This window comes from Macaca nemestrina, chromosome 14 (genome assembly GCF_043159975.1).
Source record: "Macaca nemestrina isolate mMacNem1 chromosome 14, mMacNem.hap1, whole genome shotgun sequence".
Classification (NCBI taxonomy): Eukaryota; Metazoa; Chordata; class Mammalia; order Primates; family Cercopithecidae; genus Macaca; species Macaca nemestrina.
This window is the reverse complement of record NC_092138.1, coordinates 20,813,938-20,836,159: the sequence shown is the minus strand read 5'-3', so window position 1 is coordinate 20,836,159 and position 22,222 is coordinate 20,813,938. Positions and strand designations below refer to the sequence as shown.

Genomic DNA, 22,222 nt, shown 5'->3' with positions numbered 1-22,222 from the left:
TTTGTTGGTTTAATGAGCATACCTTTTACATGGTGATGTTAATATATTTTTGCTTACAAACTTCCTTAGATGGATTAAGCAATACAAAGACTGAATGCAAAATATTGTCTTTCAGTATTTACGAAGCAAGTTCATGTACATCTAACACTAGATAAGAATTCGGTTACAGTATGCATCCACTTATTTCTAACACTTCCTCAGCAGAATTTTTTTCATTGCTTTATGCTTATACCTCTAACTTTTCAGCAACATCCCTTCCCCTTCCTCACTTCCATAAAATTTTCCTAGATTGTAGAAAACTAATATGAAAGCGTTTGCAAGATACTTAAGATGTATTTTTGGAGTTCTGGAAATTCTTTTAACTTTGAATTTGTAGTGCTAGATATAACAGTGGAATTTTACAGCTTCTGTGTATCTGGCTTCTTATTAACAGCGCAAAATGCCTCATTATGTACAGCTCTTCCCTTTCCTAGGTATTTTAGCCTCTATTAGTTTCTCCATGCAGGTGTTCTGAAGTAGATTGTTAGCTGAATGCAAGAGAAGCAGGAGGGGTGGCGGCCAATCAGAAGGGTCAGGTTCCAGTTCTTCCACAGAACATTGGTTGTGTGACCTTGCACACATCCCTAACATTTCAGTTTCATTATATTTAAGACTAAGAGGTTGGAGACCTCATAAAGGTCCTTCAAATATAAAATTATATGAAAATCATTCATAAACTCATGTCAAAATTTATAGTTTTTGTCAGGCATTCTACTTGCAAAGGCACACCTTAAACATTTAATTTTGAAAAATCTGGTGACTATGCACAAAAAGTCGTAAAATGACACAGGAATTAATAGAAATCAATCATTATTCATTTAATGTGCAAAGAGAAAACGCTCAATGTACACTTTTTCGGTCCTGAAGATGATTAATTACAATTCTCTAAACCTCACATTTAGCATCTCTGTGACCTCAGGCCTTTGGGATTACTTCTAAATAAGACCAAACGGGTCGAAAGAGCTGTAATTGTAATTTATTTTAGGTCAGTGGTTCGGTGGAGGCTTAGGGGTCAGGGGTCCAGCACTCCCAGTATTTCTTGGAGGGTGTTCAGCAGTTTCCAGACCGGCTGACTCTAACTCTTATTTGCAGGGAAGCGTGTCACTCTTTGGAATGAAAGACGGCTCCGCATAAAAGACTTGACTAAAAATGGGTGCTCATCTCAGATGCGGGGCAGGGACTATGTAATTCCATCCTCGACTCGCAGCAGGAAGTTAAGTCCTCCTAAAGGCCAGGCGGGAGGTTACAGCGCCGAGACACCCAGGCTTACTGGACCCTCCCAGCCTGTAATAATGGGGGGAGATGCTCCCTGGGACAGCCCCCTGGAAGCCTCCGGCAACTGGGCTGGGATCTGCCCACTCTTACTCAGCGGCGAGCCCTCCCGTACGCTTGGAGGCGGCCACCACCTTCTAGGGGGAGGGGCGTTCCCGTCCGGCGTAACCGCCCCGCACCCGCCCCGTTCCGGGGGGCCGTTGGGGACTCTGATCTGCAGGAGGGGGCGGGGTCGGAAAAATCCGGTAGCTCCAGGCCGGTGTCCGGTTGCCAGGCAATGGGGAGGAGGCGGGGCCGACAGGAAAGAGGAGCCGTGCTCGGCGCGAAAAGGGCACCCTCCAGAGCTGCGGCCGCGCAGCCGCCTTTCCTCCCTCTCGGGGCTGCGCGCCCAGGTCTGCGCCGCGCTCCGCCTCCAGTCGAGCACAGACTTGCGCACGCGTCGTGAGAGCGGCCGCCTCCGTCCCTCGCTGAGCTCGCGCTGGGGCTGCGCGTCTGGCCAGTGGGGGCGCCGCAGCGGGAGCCGCCCCGGAGCCGGTGAACCGAACGGCCTCAAGGGAGGGGCGTGGGGAAGGCGGCGGGAGGAGGAGCGCACGGGCCGGCCGCCGTGCCCACCACGGCTGAGGAGCATGGTTTTCGAGTCGGTGGTCGTGGACGTATTGAACCGGTTCTTGGGTGACTATGTGGTGGACCTGGACACGTCCCAGCTCTCTCTGGGCATCTGGAAAGGTAAAGAGGCCGCCGCCGCTCCCCGGCCTCTCCTGCCTCCGGGCCATTTCTCTGCCCGAGCGGGCTCCGGCGTTCTCGGGGCTTCGAGCACCTTGGTCGCTGGGTGCAGCCACCTGCCGCCGCCAGCCTCCGGGTCAAGTTACGTAAAGCCGGGCGGCAGTTCCCGGGCCTCCCCCCTCGAGTTGTTTATATTTTGCGGGGAAGGAGAGGGTCACGAGTGCGGAATGAAAAGGTTTGTATTTTCTGAGCGGAGCGAACCTGCAGTGGGCTCCGTGGGTCTGGCGTTCAAGTCCTGGCGAGGGGCCCTTCTCTACCCTTGGCCCCGCGCGGGCCAGCTTTAGCCGCGCGGGGCGAGGAATCGAGACGACGCCCTCCTAGGCTGGGTCCCATCCCTGTCCTTTGCCCCCCTGGGGTTATGAGGGAGGCCCCAGAAAGCCCCCGCGTGTTGCATGCTGCCTCGCACGTGAAGGCAGGGCGCTGTGACCTGGGACGCCCGCTTCCTAGCTTCCCCAGGCTCCGTTCCTGGCTAGACCCGTGGTGCTTTATGCTCTCCCGCTTCCGGCCGTAGGACCCGGACGGCGGCTCTCTCGCCTGGGTTCGGCCGATAACAAAAAGGAAACTCACGTGTAGAGTAACTCAGAAAGTTGTTTGTGTGGTTACAGTTAACAGCCTGACCCAGGAATGTGTCACATTTTCAAGGCTTCAGGATATGTGGGTCAGAGTGAATTGCCGAATTTTAAAGAAAAACCAAGGCGTGCGGTGCAACGTCTCAGACCTGCAAAAGACCGGACTGAGCAGGGCCCTACGCTGCCTAGGTGGTGAAGGACCGAGCTTTCCTTGTGTCCGTTTAGTTTGGGGTTCTGCCTTACTGAGAGCCTCATTTTTAATGTTTCCATCTGTTTTTGTATTATTCTCTTGTTTATTTTAAACACCCGCTAGACATTAGACTCCTTTATGAAATGAATTTCCCAGGCTACAGTGAGGGTTAATTTTGTGTGTGAATAGTGTGTTTAAATATATATTTAAAGTAATTTTAACTATTCTTGTCTATGCACACACTTCCAGCCTTCTTCTAAAATGCTTATCTCGACTCTTGTCGTTTATGAGATGATGTAAACAGGTAATTTAGTTTGATTTTAAAGAATGTTACTACGGTGGGGACCTAGTGTCATGATGGAGAGTGAGTGGACTACAAAAACTAGGGTCATAGCGATAGCTGCTCAGCCTGTTTGATTAGTACGAGAAACTTGCAGACTGTTTATGCAGCTTCTTAGTTGCAAAGTGAAAATGAAATTTGTCTCCCATCTACCTCAGAAGGAAGCCTTAAGAATACTTGAGGTGAACTTTGATCTGTAGTGGAACCTTGCTTCTGCACTCAGGGTGGAGGTTTGTTTAGAGTGTGACTAATCAACTTATTTATTTAAAATTTACATGCAGTAAAATTCACTCTTGTGATACAGTTCTTGACAAATGCTAAGAGGCATGTATCTACCACCACAATGACACATAAAGTTTCATCAAGCCTCCCGAATTCTCTCAGCTGCTCCTTTGTAGTTGACCTCACGCCGCCTCCTGGCAACCAGTCGTCCGTTTCTATCCCTCTGTTTTTTTTTGTTTTTTGTTTTTTTTGTTTTTTGAGACGAGTCTCGCCCTGTCGCCCAGGCTGCAGTGGCGCGATTTGAGCTCACTGCAACCTCCACCTCTCGGGTTCAAGCAATTCTCGTGTCTCAGCCTCCCGAGTAGCTGGGACTACAGGCGCGTGCCACCATGCCCGGCTAATTTTTTGTATTTTTAGTAGAGACTGGGTTTTACTGTGTTAGCCAGGATGTCTCCATCTCCTGACCTCGTGATGCGCCCGCCTCGGCCTCCCAAAGTGCTGGGATTACAGACGTGAGCCACCGCACCCAGCCCCATCCCTCTAGTTTTATCTTTTCCAGAGTGCATATAAATGGAATTATATGGTATGTAGCCTTTTGGTTCTGGGTTTAATTCGTCCATTTATCGCATACATTAGTGAATTTCATTTCTGTATTTTTGAGTAGTGTTTCATTCTGTGGATGGACTGTATGTTTGTTTGGTTTTGAGAGAGAGTCTCACTCTGTCGCTCAGGCTGGAGTGCAGGGGCACAATCTTTGCTCACTGCAACCTCCGCCTCTCAGGTTCAAGTGATTCTCGTGCCTCAGCCTCATGGATAGCTGGGACTACGGGCGTGCCACCCCGCCCCGCTAATTTTTGTATTTTCAGTAGAGACGGGGTTTTGCCATGTTGGCCAGGCTGGTCTCAAACTCCTGACCTCAAGCGATCTGCCTGCCGCTGCCTCCTAAAGGGCTGGGATTACAGGCATGAGCCACTGTGCCCGCCTAACTTTAAGTATTTATCTGTTTGATGGTTGAAGGATATTTCAGTTTTTGGAGGTTATGAATAAAGCTGTCATAAACATTCATGTACAGGTGTTTGTGTGAACATAATTGTTATTTCTCTTGGATAAATACCTAAGAGTGGGATTGCAGGGTCATTTTAAATTGGGTTGTACGGTTTTTTTGTTTTTGTTTTTGATTGAGATGTAATTCATATACCACAAATTTCACCCTTTTAATATGTACAATTCAGTGTTTTTTAGTATAGTCACAAAAGTGTACAACCATCACCATTCTCTCGTTCCAGAACATTTCGGCACCCCAAAATTAAACCTCATGCCCATTAGGAGTGACTCCCAATTTCCTCCCACTTCTCACTACTGCACCTCTGGCAACCACTAACCTCTTTCGGTCTTTATGGATTTGGTAATTCTGGACGTTTCATTTAAATGGAATTATATAATATATGGCCTTTTGTTTCTGGCTTCTTTAACCTAATGTATTTTCAAGGTTCCACCATGCTGAAGGATGTATGACTATTTCATTTGCTCTTTGGTTGAATAATATTCCATTGTATTCATAGACCACAATTTATGTATATTCACCAGTTGTTGGATATTTAGATTATTCCTAAACATCCACCTTTTGGATATTATGAATAATGCCACTGAGCATTCATGTTCAAGTTTTTTTGTGGATGTATGTTTTAAATTCTCTTGCATATATACTTAGAAGTGGAATTGCTTGGTCATATGCTGACTCTTTGTGTAACCTTTTGAGGAACAGCCAAACTCTTTTTCCAAAGTGTTTGTTTTCTTATTGTTGAGTTTTGAGAGTTCTTTAAATATTAAGCATACCAGTTCTTCATCAGCTATGTAATTTGAAAATATTTTCTCAGTCTTTTCCCATTTTGTCTTTTGTAGAGCATACATTTTAAATTTTAGATAAAGCCCAGTTTATAAAACATTTCTTTTATGAATCATGGCTTTTGGTATTCATATCTAAGAAATCTTTTCCCAACCCAAAGTCAAAGATGTTCTCCTACGTTGTCTTATGGAAGTAGTTTTAGGTTTTGGATCTCTTTTTGTGCAAGGTATAAGATATGTGTTAAAGGTTGAGGTTCATTTGTTTGCATGTGGATGCAAATATCCAATTGTTCAGCACCACTTGCTAAAAAAGACGATCCTTTCTCTGTTGCATTATCTTTGCATTTTGTAAAAAAAAAAAAATCAGTAGACTTAATACTGTGTGGATTTAGTCTGTCTCAACAATCTATGCGTCTGTCATTTCACCAATACTACACTGTCTTGATAACTGTGTCTTTGTAGTTAGTCTAGAAATCAGGTAGTATGATCCCTCTAACTTTAGTCTTTATCAAATAATTAAAAACAAGTCATTGTCCAGGTGTGGTGCTCATTCCTGTAATCCCAGCACTTTGGGAGGCTGAGGCAGGAAGATGGCTTGAGCATAGAAGTTTGAGATTACAGTGAGCTCTGATCATGCCACTGCATTCCAACCGAGGCAACAGACAGCGAGACTCTGTCTCAAAATAAAATAAAATGTCAGTGTTTTATTTGTAGAAATTGGTTATGTTTTGATAGATGAAACTTTAAATAATAGCTGGAGTTTTTTTTTTAAATATTCTTTGAGAATTTCAAAAGTAGTAATTTGACAAATTTGGAGGATTTTTAAAAAACATTGTTTGAAAATTTCTGTAATAGAAACTAGATGGCCAGACGTAGCGGCTCATGCCTGTAATCCCAGCACTTTGGGAGACTGAGGAGGGTGGATCACTTCAGACCAGCCTGGCCAATGTGGTGAAACCTCACCTCTACTAAAAAAATAAGATCCAAAAATTAGCTGGGTACTGTGGCGCTCGCCTGTAATCCCAGCTACTCAGGAGATTGAGGAAGGAGAATTGCTTGAAGCTGGGAGACATAGGTTGCAGTGAGCTAAGATAGCGCCACTACCTTCTAGCCTGGGTGACAGAGCGAGACCCTGCCTCAAAAAATAAAATAAAATAAAATAAAAATAAAAAGACAGAAACTAGATGCTGCATAGGAAAATTTTAAGATAATATTTTATGGTCTAACACAAAGGACCTATTGGTAGTTGTAAATGTGTGCTTTTGCTAGGCTTCTGTGTAATAATCCAGCAAATTTCAATATTAGCGTGTTAGTATAATAATATCAATTAGTATTCAGTCATTACTAATAATCGATGGTGATCTGAAAATTTGTTGCTGAGATGGATTCTTTGGAAATCAGAATGCATTTTCCCATGGAAGCATTCTTATATATGAATTATGAGTTTTCCAAAAACCTGCATTTAACTATAATGCAGCAGAAGAGTGCTGCGGTACTGGGTTCAATATAGTAAGTAGACTCACTGCTAGAAGAATCTGTCTGACAGGGAAGGAAAAAGGAATTGAGCTTCATTCCAGGACTAACTCTTGGCAAATTTTGATGTGGGTAAGGTATACTTTTTATACACTTCTATTTATAATTCTCCCTTCCCATATATCATCTAGAGAGGTGGTAATATTTCATAGACTCATCTGAAATTTATCCTCCCACCTTTCTCAAGCAACGTAGCATTTCACATGTTTTCTTTTTCTTTTTCTTTTTTTTTTATTTTATTTGAGACGGAGTCTCGTTCTGTCACCCAGGTGGGAGTGCAGTGATGTGATCTCGGCTCACTGCAACCTCTGTCTCATAGCCTCAAGTGATTCTCCTGCCTCAGCCTCCCAAGTAGCTGGGATTAAAGGTGCCCACCACCATGCATGGCTAATTTTCGTATTTTTAGTAGGGACGGGGTTTCACCATGTCAACCAGGCTGGTCTCGAATGCCTGACCTCAAGTGTTCTGCCCGCCTTGACCTCCCAGAGTGCTGGGATTACAGGTGTGAGCCACAGCGTCTGGCCATGTCACATATTTTCTTTAAGAGCTAGGCTGCATCAGAATCAGCCATAGGTGCTTGTTATGAATACTAATTTTTGAACCTGCCCCCAGAGATTATAAATTATGTATCTGGAATAGGACATCAGAATCTTTTTTTAAACAAATGACACTGGGGACTGTGATGCACAGTTGGGTACATTTTAAGAGAACATTAAGGAGAAAAATATTAGAATTTTAAATAGACAAAAGCAGTAGTAAAGGTGGCTTGTGTGATAGAATTATCATTTGTAACACAGGAAGTACCTGTGCTTTGTAGCCCCTTCTTAAGTTAGCCTCCTTTGTCACTATTTTGTTTGCTCCAAAATCATGATACTTGGACAAATTTGTAATTTTTTTTGATAATGCCTAACATCTTCATGTAACATTAGAAGTTCAGATTTCTTGTCTATTAACTAACATACATATTCTGTTTTTGAAATGTTAATCTCCCAGTTTTCCCTTTATAATAGAATCATGTGTTTAGTGGCCACTTAACTGCATATCCCCATTATACCAGCAGCAGTACAGGAAAATGAAGATTCAGTTAGGATACAGTTTTTTATTTTAAGGAGTCATTCTTCTGTGCCCAGAATACACTAGGGAGCCAAACAAATGATTCTTACAGTCTGGTGTTAATGACCAATTCTAATTCCTTACATATTGTTTTTGTATTTATGTTCTAAGATATTTTAATAGAACTTTAAAGACTATGAAACATTTTATTATGAAAAGTGTTATGAGATTTTATAGTACCTCTGCATATACCCATTATCTAGATTCTGTCATTAGTATTATGTATTAACAGGTTTATTGAGGTATAATTTACATCAGGTAAAATGTATGTTAAAGTCTACAATTTGATAAGTTTTAGTGTATATATGCATGCAGGTAACAATCATAACATGATAATGAACATATATATCATACCTTAAAGTTTCCTTGTGCCTTTTTGTAAACCACATCTTCTAACCCTCCTTGTCCCTTTTACCCTTCTTGTCCTCAGGTTTTTGCTGATTTGCTTTCTGTTACTGCATATTGAGATTTCTAGACTTGTATAAATGGGATTGTACAGTTTGTATTCTTTCAGTCTGGCTTATTTCAGCATAATTATTTTGAGATTCATCCATATAGTAGTACAATCAATAATTTATTCCTTTTTATTGCTGACCATAGCAAGTGGTGGTGAGGATGTGGAAAAGCTGGAAATCTCTATTATATCTCTCCTGGGGATGTAAAATGTTACAACTTGGGAAAACAATTTGGCAATTTCTTTAAACATACATCTACCATATTATCAAGCCATTGCACTTCTGCATGTTTACCCAAGAGAAATGAAAGCATATGTTCATGCAAAGATTTGCACACAAATGTTCACAGCAGCTTTATTTTTAATAGCCCCAAATGGGAAACAATCCAAGTATCCACCAACAGGTGATTGGATAAACTGGCATATCCGTGTAACGGAATACCATTAATACTTAACCACACGTTTTGTCACATACCTATCCATTGATCATTTCTCTATCCATGCATCAATTCATATTATTAAATGTATTTCAGAGTAAGTTATAGAGATGAGTTCATTTCCTCCTAAATACTTTAGCATGTGTATCATTAATTAGAGTTTAGTATTTGCTTATTTTTTCCTTTTGAGGTAAAATGTATATAGAAGAAAATATGCAAATCTTAAGTGTACATTGACTGAGTTTTGACAAATACATACACATGTGTAACTCAAACCCAGTCAAGATATAGAACATGACCATCACCCCAGAAAGTCTTTTTCCTGATCTTCCCTGATCTATTTCTACCCTTATCTTCAGAGGCAACAAATACTCTGAATTTTTTTTTTTTTTCTGTCATACATACACATCTATTCCTGCTTTGCTGAGTGTTTTCTTTTCCTTCAAGAATGTTGGGGCCGGGCATGGTGGCTCATGCCTGTAATTTCAGCACTTTGGGAAGCTGAAGTGGCCAGATCAGTTGAGGCCAGGAGTTCGAGACCAGCCTTGCCAACATGGTGAGACCCTGTCTCTACTAAAAATACAAACATTAGCTGGGTATGGTAGCGGGCACCTGTAGTCCCAGCTACTTGGGAGGATGAGGCATGAGAATCGCTCGAACACAGTAGGTGGAGGTTGCAGTGAGCCGAGATTGTGCCACTGCACTCCGGCCTAGGTGACAGAGCAAGACTCCATCTCAAAACAACAAAAACAAAAGAATACTGGATTTTGTCAAATGTTTTTTTCTGCATCTATTACTATTATAGGATTTTTTTCTTCTTTAACCTGTTGGTGTGATAGATTACAGTGATTGATCTTTGAATGTTGAACTAGCCTTGCATACCTAGAATAAATCCCATTTGGTCATGATGTATGCATTTAGCCCTCAGTATCTTCAGGGGATTGGTTCCGAGACCTATGCAGATACCAAAGTCCGCAACAGGGGGGGCATGGAAGCTCTCCACCACCTTACTTTGCCCTGTCCATCTCTTTATCTGTATCCTTTGTAATATCCTTTATGATAAACTGTTAAAATATAAGTATTTCCCTGAGTTTTGTGAGTTATCCCAGCAAATTATCAAACCAAATTAAAAAGTTGTGCGAACCCTGATTTATAGCTGGTCAGTCAGAAGCACAGATCACAGCCTGGGGCTTGTGACTGGCATCTGAAGTGAGGGGCAGTCTTATGGAACTGAGCCCTTACCGTGTGGGTTATGACAGTATCTCTTTTGTCTTTTTCTTTTTCTTTTTTCTTTTTTTTTTTTTTTGTGAGACAGAGTCTTGCTCTTTTGCCAGGCTGGAGTGCAATGGTGCAATTTCGGCTCACTGCAACCTCCGCCTTTGAGGTTCAAGTGATTCTCCTGCCTCAGCCGAGTAGCTGGGACTACAGGCACCTGCCACCACACCAGGCTAATTTTTGTATTTTTGGTAGAGATGGAGTTTCACCACGTTGACCAGGATGGCCTCGATCTCTTGACCTTGTGAACCACCCGCCTTGGCCTCCCAAAGTGCTGGAATTACAGGCGTGAGCCACCGCGCCCGGCCGGATATAACACTATCTCTAGGTAGATAGTATCATTATTTAATTGAATTATAGTTGGTGTCTGTTCAAGAACTCTTTAGGGATGGTAGGGAAAAACTTCATACATCTGGTTACAGAAGGGTTCTGTGTTGAATGTGAGAGTAGAGAGAAAAAACTTTATTTTCCTTTGACAGTGTCATATTTATAGCTGTTTTCTGTTTGTTTTACTTGTTTCCGTTTTAAACAGTCTTCCCCTCCTCTTTTGCCGTCTCTGGTTTTAATTGATCTTTTGATATGATTTAATTTTTTTCTCCTGTCTTAGCATACCAGTTATACTTCTTAATTTGTTTAAGTGGTTGTCTTACAGTTTGCGCTGTTCACCTAAAACTACTCCAAGTCCGCATCCAAATAACATTATAGGTCAGGCACAGTGGCTCACGTCTGTAATTCCAGCACTTTGGGGGACTGAGACCAGCGGATCACTTAAGAAAAAAGTTCGAGACCTGCCTGATCAACATGGTGAAACCCTGTCTCTGCTAGAAATACAAAAAATTAGCTGGGCATGGTAATGTGGGCCTGTAGTCTCAGCTACTCAGGAGGCTGGGGTATGAGAATTGCTTGAACTGGGAGGCAGTGAGCAGAGATTGTACCACTGCCCTCCAGCCTGGGCCGCAGTGTGAAACTCCGTCTCAAAAAAAAACAAAACCAAAAAAATCCCACTGTACTACTTCATGTAAAATGGAGGTAGTATACATAATACTCTGTCTTACAATAGAGTATACAGATTCCTCCCTTCTGCCCATTATAATATTGTTGTCATTATTTTCATTTATCCATAAGCTATAATAATCCAGTGAATTGCTGCTGTTAGTATTTTGGACATCATTTTTCTGTTAATTTAAGAATAAGGAAGAAAAGACTTAATTTACCTTCATCTCTTAATTCTCTAATGCTCCTGTAAATCTGAGTTTTTGGTTTAAATCATTTTCTTTCTTTCTGAAGAACTCCTTTATTTATGTTTATTTATTTTTATTTTTGAGATGGAGTCCCGCTCTGTTGCCCAGCCTGGAGTGCAGTGGCGTGATCTCCGGTTACTGCAACCTCCGCCTCCCGGGTTCAAGCAATTCTTCTGCCTCAGCCTCCTGAGTAGCTGGGACTACAGACGCACACCACCCTGCCCAGCTAATTTTTGTATTTTTAGTAGAGACGGTGTTTCACTATGTTGGCCGGGATGGTCTCGATCTCTTAACCTCATAATCTGCCCACCTGGGCCTCCCAAAGTGCTGGGATTACAGGTGTGAGCCACCACTCCCGGCCTGTCTTAACTATTTTAAGTGTACACGTCATGTAATAGGTACACTTACATTGTTGTGCAACCATCACCACCATTCATCTCCTGAATTCTTCATCTTGCAAAACTGAACCACCATACCCGTTAAGCAGTGACTACCCATTCCACCCTCTTCCTAGACCCCAGTAACCTTCATTCTACTTTTGATCTCTGTGAATTCGAATACTTGAAGTATAAGTGGAATTATACAGTGTTTGCCATTTGTTACTGGTTTCTTTTACTTAGCATGTATCCTCAAGGTGCATCCATGTTGTAGTAAATGTCAGAATTTCATAAATTTTCAGGCTAAATAGTATCCCATTGTATGTATATACTGCATTTTGTTTCTCCATTCATCTGTTGATGAAAAGTTGGGCAGCTTCCATCTTTTGGTTGTTGTGAATAATGGTGTTATGAACATGGACATTTTTCTTTGAGCTTAACTCTGCTGTCAGATTTTTGGGTTACATACCCAGAAGGAGATTTACTGGATCACATGATAATTCTATTATCAATTTTTTTGAGGAACCATCATACTACTTTCCATAGTGGCTGTACCATTTTACATTCCTACCAACAGTGTACAAGGGTCGCAATTTCTCCACATCCTTACCAACATGTATTTTCTCTTTTTTTGATAGTAGTTATCCGAATGGATATGAGGTGGTATCTTGTAGTTTTCATTTACATTTCTCTAGTTATTAATGTTGAACATCTTTTCATGGGCTTATTGACCATTTGTATATCTTAATTGGAGAAATATCTATTTAAGTCCTTTGTTCATCTTTTAATCAGGTTGTTTTTTGAGTTGTAAGAGTTTATATGTTTATATATGTACTGTATACATATATAGTATATGTATGTATACATATGTGTGTATATAATTTACAAAGAAAAGAGGTTTAATTGGCTCATGGTTCTGCAAGCTGTACAGCTGTACACTGGAGCTAATATCCAGAGTGTGTGTGTGTATATATAGTGTATCTATATAGTGGGTATATATACATATATGTATGTATACAGTATATATGTATATATGTATACATGCAGTATATATGTATATATGTAGACAGTGTAATATACACATATATGTAACATGCATACATATATACTGTATATATATACACACACATATTAGATATTAGCTCCTTATCAGATATATGATTTGCAAATATTTCCCATTTTGTGTGTTACCTTTTCTTCCTTTTTTTTCCCTGCTAACTTTTATTTCAGGTTCATGGGGTACATGTGCAGGTTTGTTTTGTGGGTAAATTATGTGTCACTAGGGTTTGATGTATAAATTATTTTGTCACCCAGATAGAGAATATAGTACCCGATAGATAGTTTTTTGATCCTCATCCTCCCCACACCCTCCACCCTCAAGTAGGCCTCGGTGTTTGTTGTTTCCTTGTGTCCATGTGTACTGGATAGAGTTTGAATACATGTCCCCACCAAGTCTCATATTTAATTGTAATCCCCATTGTTGGAGGTGGGGACTGGTGGGAGCTGGATAGAATTTGAATACATGTCCCCACCAAGTCTCATATTTAATTGTAATCCCCATTGTTGGAGGTGGGGACTGGTGGGAGCTGGATAGAGTTTGAATACCTGTCCCCACCAAGTCTCATATTTAATTGTAATCCCTATTGTTGGAGGTGGGGACTGGTGGGAGACAGTTGGGTCATGGGAGTGGATCTTTCATGGCTTGGTGCTGTCCTTGCAGTAGTTCTTGCAAGATCTGGTTAAGTGTGTGACACCTCCCTGTGCACTCCCCCTCTTGCTCCTGCTGTGGCCATGTGACATTCTGGCCCCCCTTTTGCCTTCTGTCATGATTGAAAGCTTCCTGCGTCCTCCCCAGCATCTGGGCAGATAGATGCTGGTGCCATGCTTCCTGTACAGCTTGCAGAACCATGAGCCAGTTAAACCTCTTTTCTTTGTAAATTACCCAGGCTCAGGTATTTCTTTATAGCAACACAACAATGGACTAACACAGTACTTCAAGGTTTAACACCCTCTTGTAAGTGAGAATATGCGATATTTGGTTTTCTTTTCCTGTGATAACTCGCTTAGGATAATGGTCTCCAGTGGCATCCATGTTGCTGCAAAGGACATAATTTTGTTCCTTTTTATGGCTGTGTGGTAGTCCATCGTGAATATATACTGCGTTTTCTTTATCCAGTCCATTGTTGACAGACATTTATTTTGATTCTATGTCTTTGCTATTGTGAGGTAGTGCTGTGATGAACATACGCATGCATGTGTCCTTATGGTAGGACAGTTTACAGTCCTTTGGGTATATACCCAGTAATGGGATTGCTGGTTATAATGGTAGTTCTTAATTCTTTGGTAGTTCTTAGTTCTTAAATCTCCAAACTACATTCCAAAGTGGCTGAACTAATTTACATTCCCACCAGCAGTGTGTAAGTGTTCCCTTTTCTCTGCAACCTCATCAGCATCTGTTATTTTTGACTTTTTAGTAATAGCCATTCTGACTGGTGTAGGATGGTATCTCATTGCTTTTCATTTGCTTTCCTCTAATGATTAGTGATGTTGAGTTTTTTTTTTTTTTTTTGCCGTGTTTCTTGGCCACGTGTGTCTTTTGAGAGGTGTCTGTTCATGTCCATTGCCCATTTTTTAAATGGGGTTGTTTTTTGCCTGTTCATTTAAGTTCCTAATCGATTCTGGATAATTAGACCTTTGTTGGATGTATAGCTTGCAAATATTTCCTCCCATTTTGTAGGTCATGTGTTTACTCTGTGGACAGTTTCATTTTCTGTGCAAGAGCTCTTTAGTTTTAATTGGGTCCCACTTGCCAATTTTGTGTTTTTTTGCAGTTCTGGGATTTTCATCATGAAATCTTTGCCAGGGCTTATGTCCAGCGTGGTATTCCCTAAGTTTTCTTCTAGGGTTTTTATAGTTTTAGGTTACATTTAAGTCTTTAACCTGTCTTGAGTTGATTTTTGTATATGGTGAAAGGCAGGATCCAGTTTCAGTCTTCTGCATATGGCTGGCCGTTATCCCCACACCATTTATTGAATAGGGAGTCCTTTTCTCATTGCTTGTCAGTTTTGTTAAAATTAGATGGTTGTAGGTGTCTGACTTTATTTCTGGGTTCTCTAACATGTTCCATTGGTCTACATTTCTGTTTTTTATCAGTGCCATGTTGTTTTGGTTATTGTAGCCTTGTAGTATAGTTTGAAGTCAGGTAGTGTGATGCCTCAGGCTTTGTTCTTTTTGTTTAGGGTTGCTTTGGCTATTCAAGCTCTTTTTTTGGGCCCATATGATTTTTAAAATAGTTTTTTCTAATTCTGTGAGAAATAACATTGGCAGTTTGATAGGAATAGCACTGAATCTGTAAATTGCTTTGGGCAGTATGGACATTTTAACAATTTTGATTCTTCCTGTCTATGTAAATGGAATGTTTTTCCATTTGTTTGTGTTGTCTCTGATTTCTTTGAGCAGTGTTTTGTAATTCTCATTGTAGAGATCTTTTACCTCTCTGGTTAGCTCAATTCCTAGGCATTTTATTCTTTTTGTGGCTATTGTGAATGGGATTGAATTCTTGATTTGGCTTTCAGCTTGGATGTTATTGGTATATGGAAATACTACTGATTTTTGTACGTTGATTTTGTATCCTGAAACTTGGCTGAAGTTATTAGTTCTAGGAACCTATGGGCAGAGACTGTGGAGTTTTCTAGGTATAAAATCATATCGTCTGCAAACAGGGATGATTTGACTTCCTCTTTTCCTATTTGGATGCCTTTTATTTCTTTCTCTTTCCTGATTGCTCTGGCTAGGACTTCCAGAACTATGTTGAATAGGAGTAAGTAGGGATCATTATGTTGTCCTGGTTCTCAAGGGGAATGCTTCCAACTTTTGCCCATTCAGTGTGATGTTAGCTGTGGGTTTTTCATAGATGGCTCTTATTATTTCCAGATATATTCCTTTGATGCTTAGTCTTTTGAGGGTTTTTAACATGAAGGGATGTTGAATTTTATCAAAAGTCTTTCCTGAATCTATCAAGATGATCATGTGGTTTTTGTTGTTAGTTCTGTTTATAATGAATCACACTTATTGATTTGTGTATATTGAACCAACTTTGCATACCAGGAATAAAGTCTACTTGATCATGGTAGATGCTGGATTTGGTTTACTGTTTTGTTGAAGATTTTTGCATTTGTGCGTTTGTGTTAATCAGGGATATTGGCCTGAAGTGTCCTGTTTTCGTTATGTCTCTGCCAGGTTTTGTTATCAGAATGATGCTGGCCTCATAAAATAAAATTAATTAGAGAGGGCCTTCTCGATTTTTTTGGAATAGTTTCAATAGGATTGGTACCAGCTCTTCTTTATATGTCCGATAGAATTTGGTTATGAATCCGTCTGGTCCAGGGCTTTTTCTGGTTGGTAGACATTTTATACAATTTCAGAACTCATTCTTGGTCTGTTCAGCTATTCAGTTTCTTCCTGGTTCAATCTTGGGAAGTTGTATGTTTCCAGGAATTCATCCATTTCTTGTAGATTTTCTAGTTTGTGTGCATAGAGATGTTCATAAAAGCCTTTAAGGATTTTTTTTGTATTTCTCTGGGTCAGTGGTAATGTCCCCTTTGCCATTTCTAATTGTGTTTATTTGGATCTCCTCTCTCTCTGTTTTTTCTTTGTTAGTCAGGCTGGCAATCTATCTTATGTATTCTTTCAAGGAACTTTTGTATTTTTTTTGTTCAGTTCAACTCTAATTTTGGTTATTTCTTTTCTGTGGCTAGCTTTGGGGTTTTTTTGGGGTTTGCTCATTTTTTAGTTCCTTTAGGCTTGATGTTAGTTGTTAACTTTAAATCTTTCTAACATTTTGATGTGGGCATTTAGCACTATAAACTTTCCTCTTAAGACTATGTTAGCTGTGTCCCAGAGATTCTGGTATATTGTATCTTTGTTTTCATTAGTTTCAAATAATTCCTTTGTGTTTTTTTGTTTTTTTTTTTGAGCCAGGGTCTTGCCCTGTTGCCAAGGCTGGAGTGGAGTGGCATGAACACGGCTCACTGCAGCCTCAACCTTCCAGGCTCAAGCAGTCCTCCCACCTCTCAGCCTCCTGAGTAGCTGGGACTACAGGTGTGCACTCCCACACCTGGCTAATTTTTTTGTGTGTGTTTTGCAGAGCCAATGTTTCACCATGTTGACCAGGCTGGTCTGAACTCCTGGGCTCAAGTGATCCCCGCACCTAAGCCTTGCAAAGTACTGGGATTACAGGCATGAGCCACCGTGCCTGGCCCAAAGAATTTCTTGATTTCAGAGAAATTAGGATTCCATTGTTTACCCAAAAGTCATTCAGGAGCAATTTAATTTCCATGGAATTGTATGGTTTTGAGAGATCTTCTTGGTATTGATATCTGTTTTTATTACACTGTCATCTTGAGAACATGGTTGGTATGATGGTATGATTGTGGGATTTTTAATTTGTTGAGAATTGCTTTATGGTTGAGCATGTGGTTAATTTTAGATAGGTGCCATGTGCATATGAGAATGATGTATATTCTGTTTTTGTTGGGTGAGGTGTTCTGTAGCACTCATGTCCATTTGGTGAAGTGTTGACTTGAAGTCTGTTTAATACTGTCAGTGGATTATTGAAGTCTCCCACTTTTATTTTGTGGTTGTGTAAGTCTCCGTAGGTCTCTTAGAGCTTGTTTTATGAATCTAGATGCTCTAGTGTTGGGTATATACATATTTAGGATAGTTAAGTCTTCTTGTTGAATTGAACCTTTTATCATTTTGTAACGCCCTTCTTTGTCCTTTATGATTGTTGTTGGTTTCAAGTCTGTTTTGTCTGAAATAAGTTACCCATACCTGCTCTTTTTTGTTTTCCATTAGCTTGATAAATCTTTCTTATTCCTTTACTTTGAGCCTGTGGGTGGCATTGCATATGAAATGTGTTTCATAAAGACAACATACAGTTGGTTCTTGGTTCTTTATATGAATTGTCGTTCTGTGCCTTTGAAGTGGGATGTTTAGCCTGTTTACATTCAAGATGAATATTGGCATGTGCAGATTTCATCCTGTCATCGTGTTGTTAGCTGGTCATTATGTAGACTTGATTGTATAGTTGCTTTATAGGGTTAGTGGTCTCTGTATTTAGGTGTGTTTCTGTGGTGGCCAGTAACGGTCTTTCATTTCCATGGTTAGCACTCCCTTAAGGACCTCTTAAAAGGCAAGTCTGGTGGCAGTGAGTTTACTTAGCATTTACTTGTCTGAAAAGGATTTTATTTCTCCTTCACTTATGAAGCTTAGTTTGGTTGGATATGATATTTTGGTTGGAATTTCTTTGCTTTAAGGATGCTGAATTAGGTCCCCAATCTCTTCTGGCTTGTAGGATTTCTGCTGAAGGGTCTGATGTTAGCCTGATGGGGTTCCCTTTGTAGTAGACCTGCCTCTTATCTCTAGCTCCTTTTAATATTTTTTCTTTCACATTGACCTTGGAGAATCTGATGATTATGTGTCTTGGGGATGGTCATCTTGCATAGTATCTTGCAGGGTTTCTATGAATTTCCTGAATTTTCATGTCAACCTCTCTAGCTAGGATGGGGAAATTTTTGTGGACAGTATCCTCAAATATGTTTTCCAAGTTGCTTGTTTTCTCTTCCTCTCTTTCAGGGACAACAGTGAGTTATAGATTTGATCTTTTCACATAATCTCATGTTTTTGGGAGATTTTTTCCATTAAAAAGTTATTTTTCCCTTGTTTTTGTCTTACTTGGAGAACCAGTCTTCAAGTTCTTGAGATTCCTTCCTCAGCTTAATCTGTTCTGCTGTTAACACTTCCAATGATATTGTGAAGTTCTTGTAGTGGGTTTTTTAGCGCTGTCAGATCAGTTTGGTTGTTTCTTAAAATGACTTTCGTTTTTCAGCTCTTGACTCATTTTACCGGATTCCTTAAATTCCTTAGATTGGGTTTCTCCTGAATTTCAGTATCTTCTGAATTTTATGCCCATCATTTCAGTCTGGTTAAGAACCATCGCTAGGCTGGGTGCAGTGGCTCACACCTGTAATCCAAGCAGTTTGGTAGGCTGAGGCGGGTGGATCACTTGAGGTCAGGCGTTCAAGACCAGCCTGGCCAACATGGTGAAACCCCGTCTCTAATTAAAATATAGAAATTAGCTGGGTGTGGTGGTGGGCACCTGTAATCCCAGTTACCCAGGAAGCTGAGGCAGGAGAATCACTTGAACCTGGAAGGTGGAGGTTGCAGTGAGCCGCAATTGTGCCACTGTACTCCAGCCTAGGCGACAGAGCAAAACTCTGTCTTTAAAAAAGTAAATAAATAAAATAAGAACCATTGCTGGGGAGCTACTGCAGTCATTTTAAGGTAAGAAGACACTCAGGCTTATAGAGGTACTAGAGTTCTTGCCCTAGTTCTTTTTCATCTCTGTGGGCTGATGTTCCTTTAATCTCTCCAGTTGCTATCCTTTGGATGAGGCTTTTTGCTTTTATGTTCTTGGATGCCCTGAGGGTTTGACTGTAATGTAAATTGAGTTTAGTTGACTGGCATAGTTTCTTGATGATTTCTGGGTGCCAAGGCTCAGCTCAGCACTCCTGGCTTGCATGCTATAACCCTGGTGTGTTAGGACTAGGCACATGGCTTTGTTCTCTGTCCCCTCGAGGTTAAGCACCTCTTGCACTTGTGGGGCCAAGGTGTTCCTGGTCTGCTGGGCAGCAACACTCTGATGGTGGGGCCGGCAAAAGTGCTTGGTTGGGGCAGTGGCAGTGGGGTGTGAGGCCTGCACATGCTTTGGAAAAGCTGTGGGGGGAGGCTGTGGGTGACTGTGTCCTGGCAAAACAGTGGGGGGAAACTGTGGGTGGGCGCATGCTGATGGAGGCCCATGTGCAAGTACTTTCTGATGGTTAGCTGGGGCTTGCCAGCAAAGGAGCTATAGTGGTGGCTGCCGGGAAGTGCTGTGGTTGGGCATCAGCATATGTTCCAATTAGATGTGTCCAGGGAGGGACTGTGGAACAGACCGGCAGCCAGGGATGGGGGGCGGGGGGCACTCAAATCAGACAAGCCCTGTCCCATGGGCAAGATAGTCCTGTTCTGTCCAAGTCCAATAGTCAACAAAGACCAAAGCTACCTAGAGGTGTGTGGTGAGCTTTGGGAGATGGACATTCCTGGCCATGCTCCACTGCAGCCATTCTCACACCAGGCCCTCTGGGCTCCATGCAGACTGGAGTCCTGTTTCTGCCAAGTTCCCAAGCAGCTGTCTTTGCAACCTCAAATGTCTGTGGGAGTCATGGAGCCTCCTTCAGCTAGGATTCTAGAGGTCCATGGCAAGAATAGGCTACTCCATGCCTGTTTAACTCATCCTTTCCCCAGGAGCATTTGGGGTCAGAATGAGTCATGGTGCTCGGGGAAGTCCCTGTAGGGTTCCCAACTTTCTTCTCCTTCAGCCCAGTATCTGCATCCTCCTTCTGTCCGCTCTCGGTGCCTTCCTTCCAAAGATCTGCTCAGAGTGTGCTGGTCTTTTTGCTGACTCTGTGTCTGCTTGGCCACCCTGACTCTTCTGTGTTGTCTGTTCATCGTATATCGTGTCATGTGAGGAATAAAAGTTTTAACATTTGATGAAGTCCAATTCACCTATTTTTTTTTCTTTTGCTGCCTATGCTTTTGGTGTCACATCCAAGAAATCATTGCAAAATGCGGTGTTGTAGAACTTTCCCCTATGCTTTATTCTAAGTTTTATAGTTTTAGGTTTTACATTTAGCTCTTAGATCCGTTTTGAGTTAATTTTTGAACATGATATAAGGTTCTAGTTTCATTCTTTTGCTTGTGGATGTTGTGGATTTCAACTTTTGTTGAAAAGTTGTTGAAAATACTGTCCTTTTCAAATTGAATATCCTTGGCATCCTTGAAGACAATTATTTGACTATATATGTGAGATCTTATTTTTGAGCTTTCTGTTCTGTACCACAGCTCTATGTGTCTGTACCACACTGTTTTGATTAATGTGGCTTTTAGTAAGTTTTAAAATCAGAAAGTGTGAGACTTGTAAGCTTCTTCCCCTTTTTCAAGATTGTTTTAGATATTTAGGATTCCTTGAGAGTTGATGTGGATATAAGTGTTGGATTTTTCCAGGATTCTGATATGGATTGCAAATAATTTATAGATTGTTTAGGGTACTGGTAGTATTGACATTTTAACAGTATTAAGTGTCCCAATCCATGAACATGGGATGTCTTAACATTTCTTTCTTTCTTTACTATCTTTCAGCAACATTTTATGGCCTTCACTGTATGCATCATTAGTTTCCTTGGTTAAGTTTACTCCTTAACACTTTTATTATTTGTGTTGCTGTTGTAAATAGAATTGTTTTCTTATTTCTTTTTTGTATTGTTCTATGTTAGTTTATAGATACTGATTTTTTGGTGTTGATTTTTATATCAAGAAACATTCCTTAATTCTAACAGTTTGGTGGAATATTTAGGTTTTTCTACGTATAAATTCATGCCATCTGCGAACAGAGATACTTTTACTTTTTCCTTCCCATTTTGGATACCTTTTATTTCTTTTTAATGCCAAATTGCTATGGATAGGTCTTCCAGTGAGTGACAAACGTGGACATCTTTATCTTGTTCCTGATCTTAGAGAAAGTATTTCAGTCTTTCAGTATTGAGAATGTTAGCTGTGGGCTGTTTATACATGACCTTTATTGTGTTGAGGTAGTTTCCTTTTATTTGCTTTTTTTTTTTTTTTGAGTGTTTTTTAATCATGAAAATGTTGTGAACTTTTTCAAATCCTTTTCTGCATTGAGATGATTGTGTTTTTTTCCTTCATTTTGTTAACGTGGAATATTATGTTGATTTTTTTGTATGTTGAATCATTCTTGTATTCTGGAAATAAATACTATTGGGTTATATTATATATTCCTTTTAAGATGCTATTGAATTTTGTTTGCTAGTATTTTGTTGAGGATTTTTGCGTCAATATTCATTAAGGATATTGGTCTGTAGCTTTCTTGTAGTCTCTGTCAGGCTTTGGTATCAGAGTAATGTCTGCCTGACAGGATGAGTTTGGAAGTGTTCCCTTCTCTTCAATTTTTTGGAAGAGTTTGAGGCGGATTGGTGTTAATTCTTGTTTTAAATGTTTGGTAGAATTCGCCAGTAAAACCATTTGGTCCTAGGCTTTTTTTGTTGTGATTTTTAGGATTTTTTGATTACTGATTCAGTTTCCTTAATGGTTATAGGTATGTTCAGAGAATCTGTTTTATCAAGATTCAGTCTTAGTATGTTGTGTATTTCTAGGAATTCATTCATTTTTATAGTTTATCTAATTTTTTGTTCGTAGTACTTTCATAATCCTTATTTCTGTAAAATAGATAGTAATATCTCGGTCATTTCTGATTTTAGTTATTTGACTTTCCTCTCTTTTTTTCCTTAGTCAAACTAGTTAAAGCCTTATCAATTTTATTGATTCTTTTTTTTTTTTTTTTTTTTTTTTTGAGACGGAGTCTCGCTCTGTCACCCAGGCTGGAGTGCAGTGGTGTGATCTCAGCTCACTGGAAG

General features: G+C 40.5%; 1 protein-coding gene across 4 annotated transcripts in view; it reads left to right on the top strand.

Annotated features, from left to right (window-relative positions):
* Positions 1-1,807: 1,807 nt before the first annotated feature.
* LOC105498962 (vacuolar protein sorting 13 homolog A) overlaps positions 1,808-22,222 on the top strand; it is a 246,971-nt gene continuing 226,556 nt past the window's right edge. For 3 of the 4 annotated variants that reach the window (XR_011612428.1, XM_071077638.1, XM_071077639.1), the window contains exon 1: positions 1,808-2,037. Coding sequence is in view for 3 of the 4 variants with exons in the window: in XM_071077638.1 (XP_070933739.1) it covers positions 1,938-2,037 (100 nt within the window). In the remaining variant the exon portion in view is untranslated. The remainder of the gene's footprint in view (positions 2,038-22,222) is intronic. The other variant, XM_071077637.1, reaches the window with a different exon arrangement.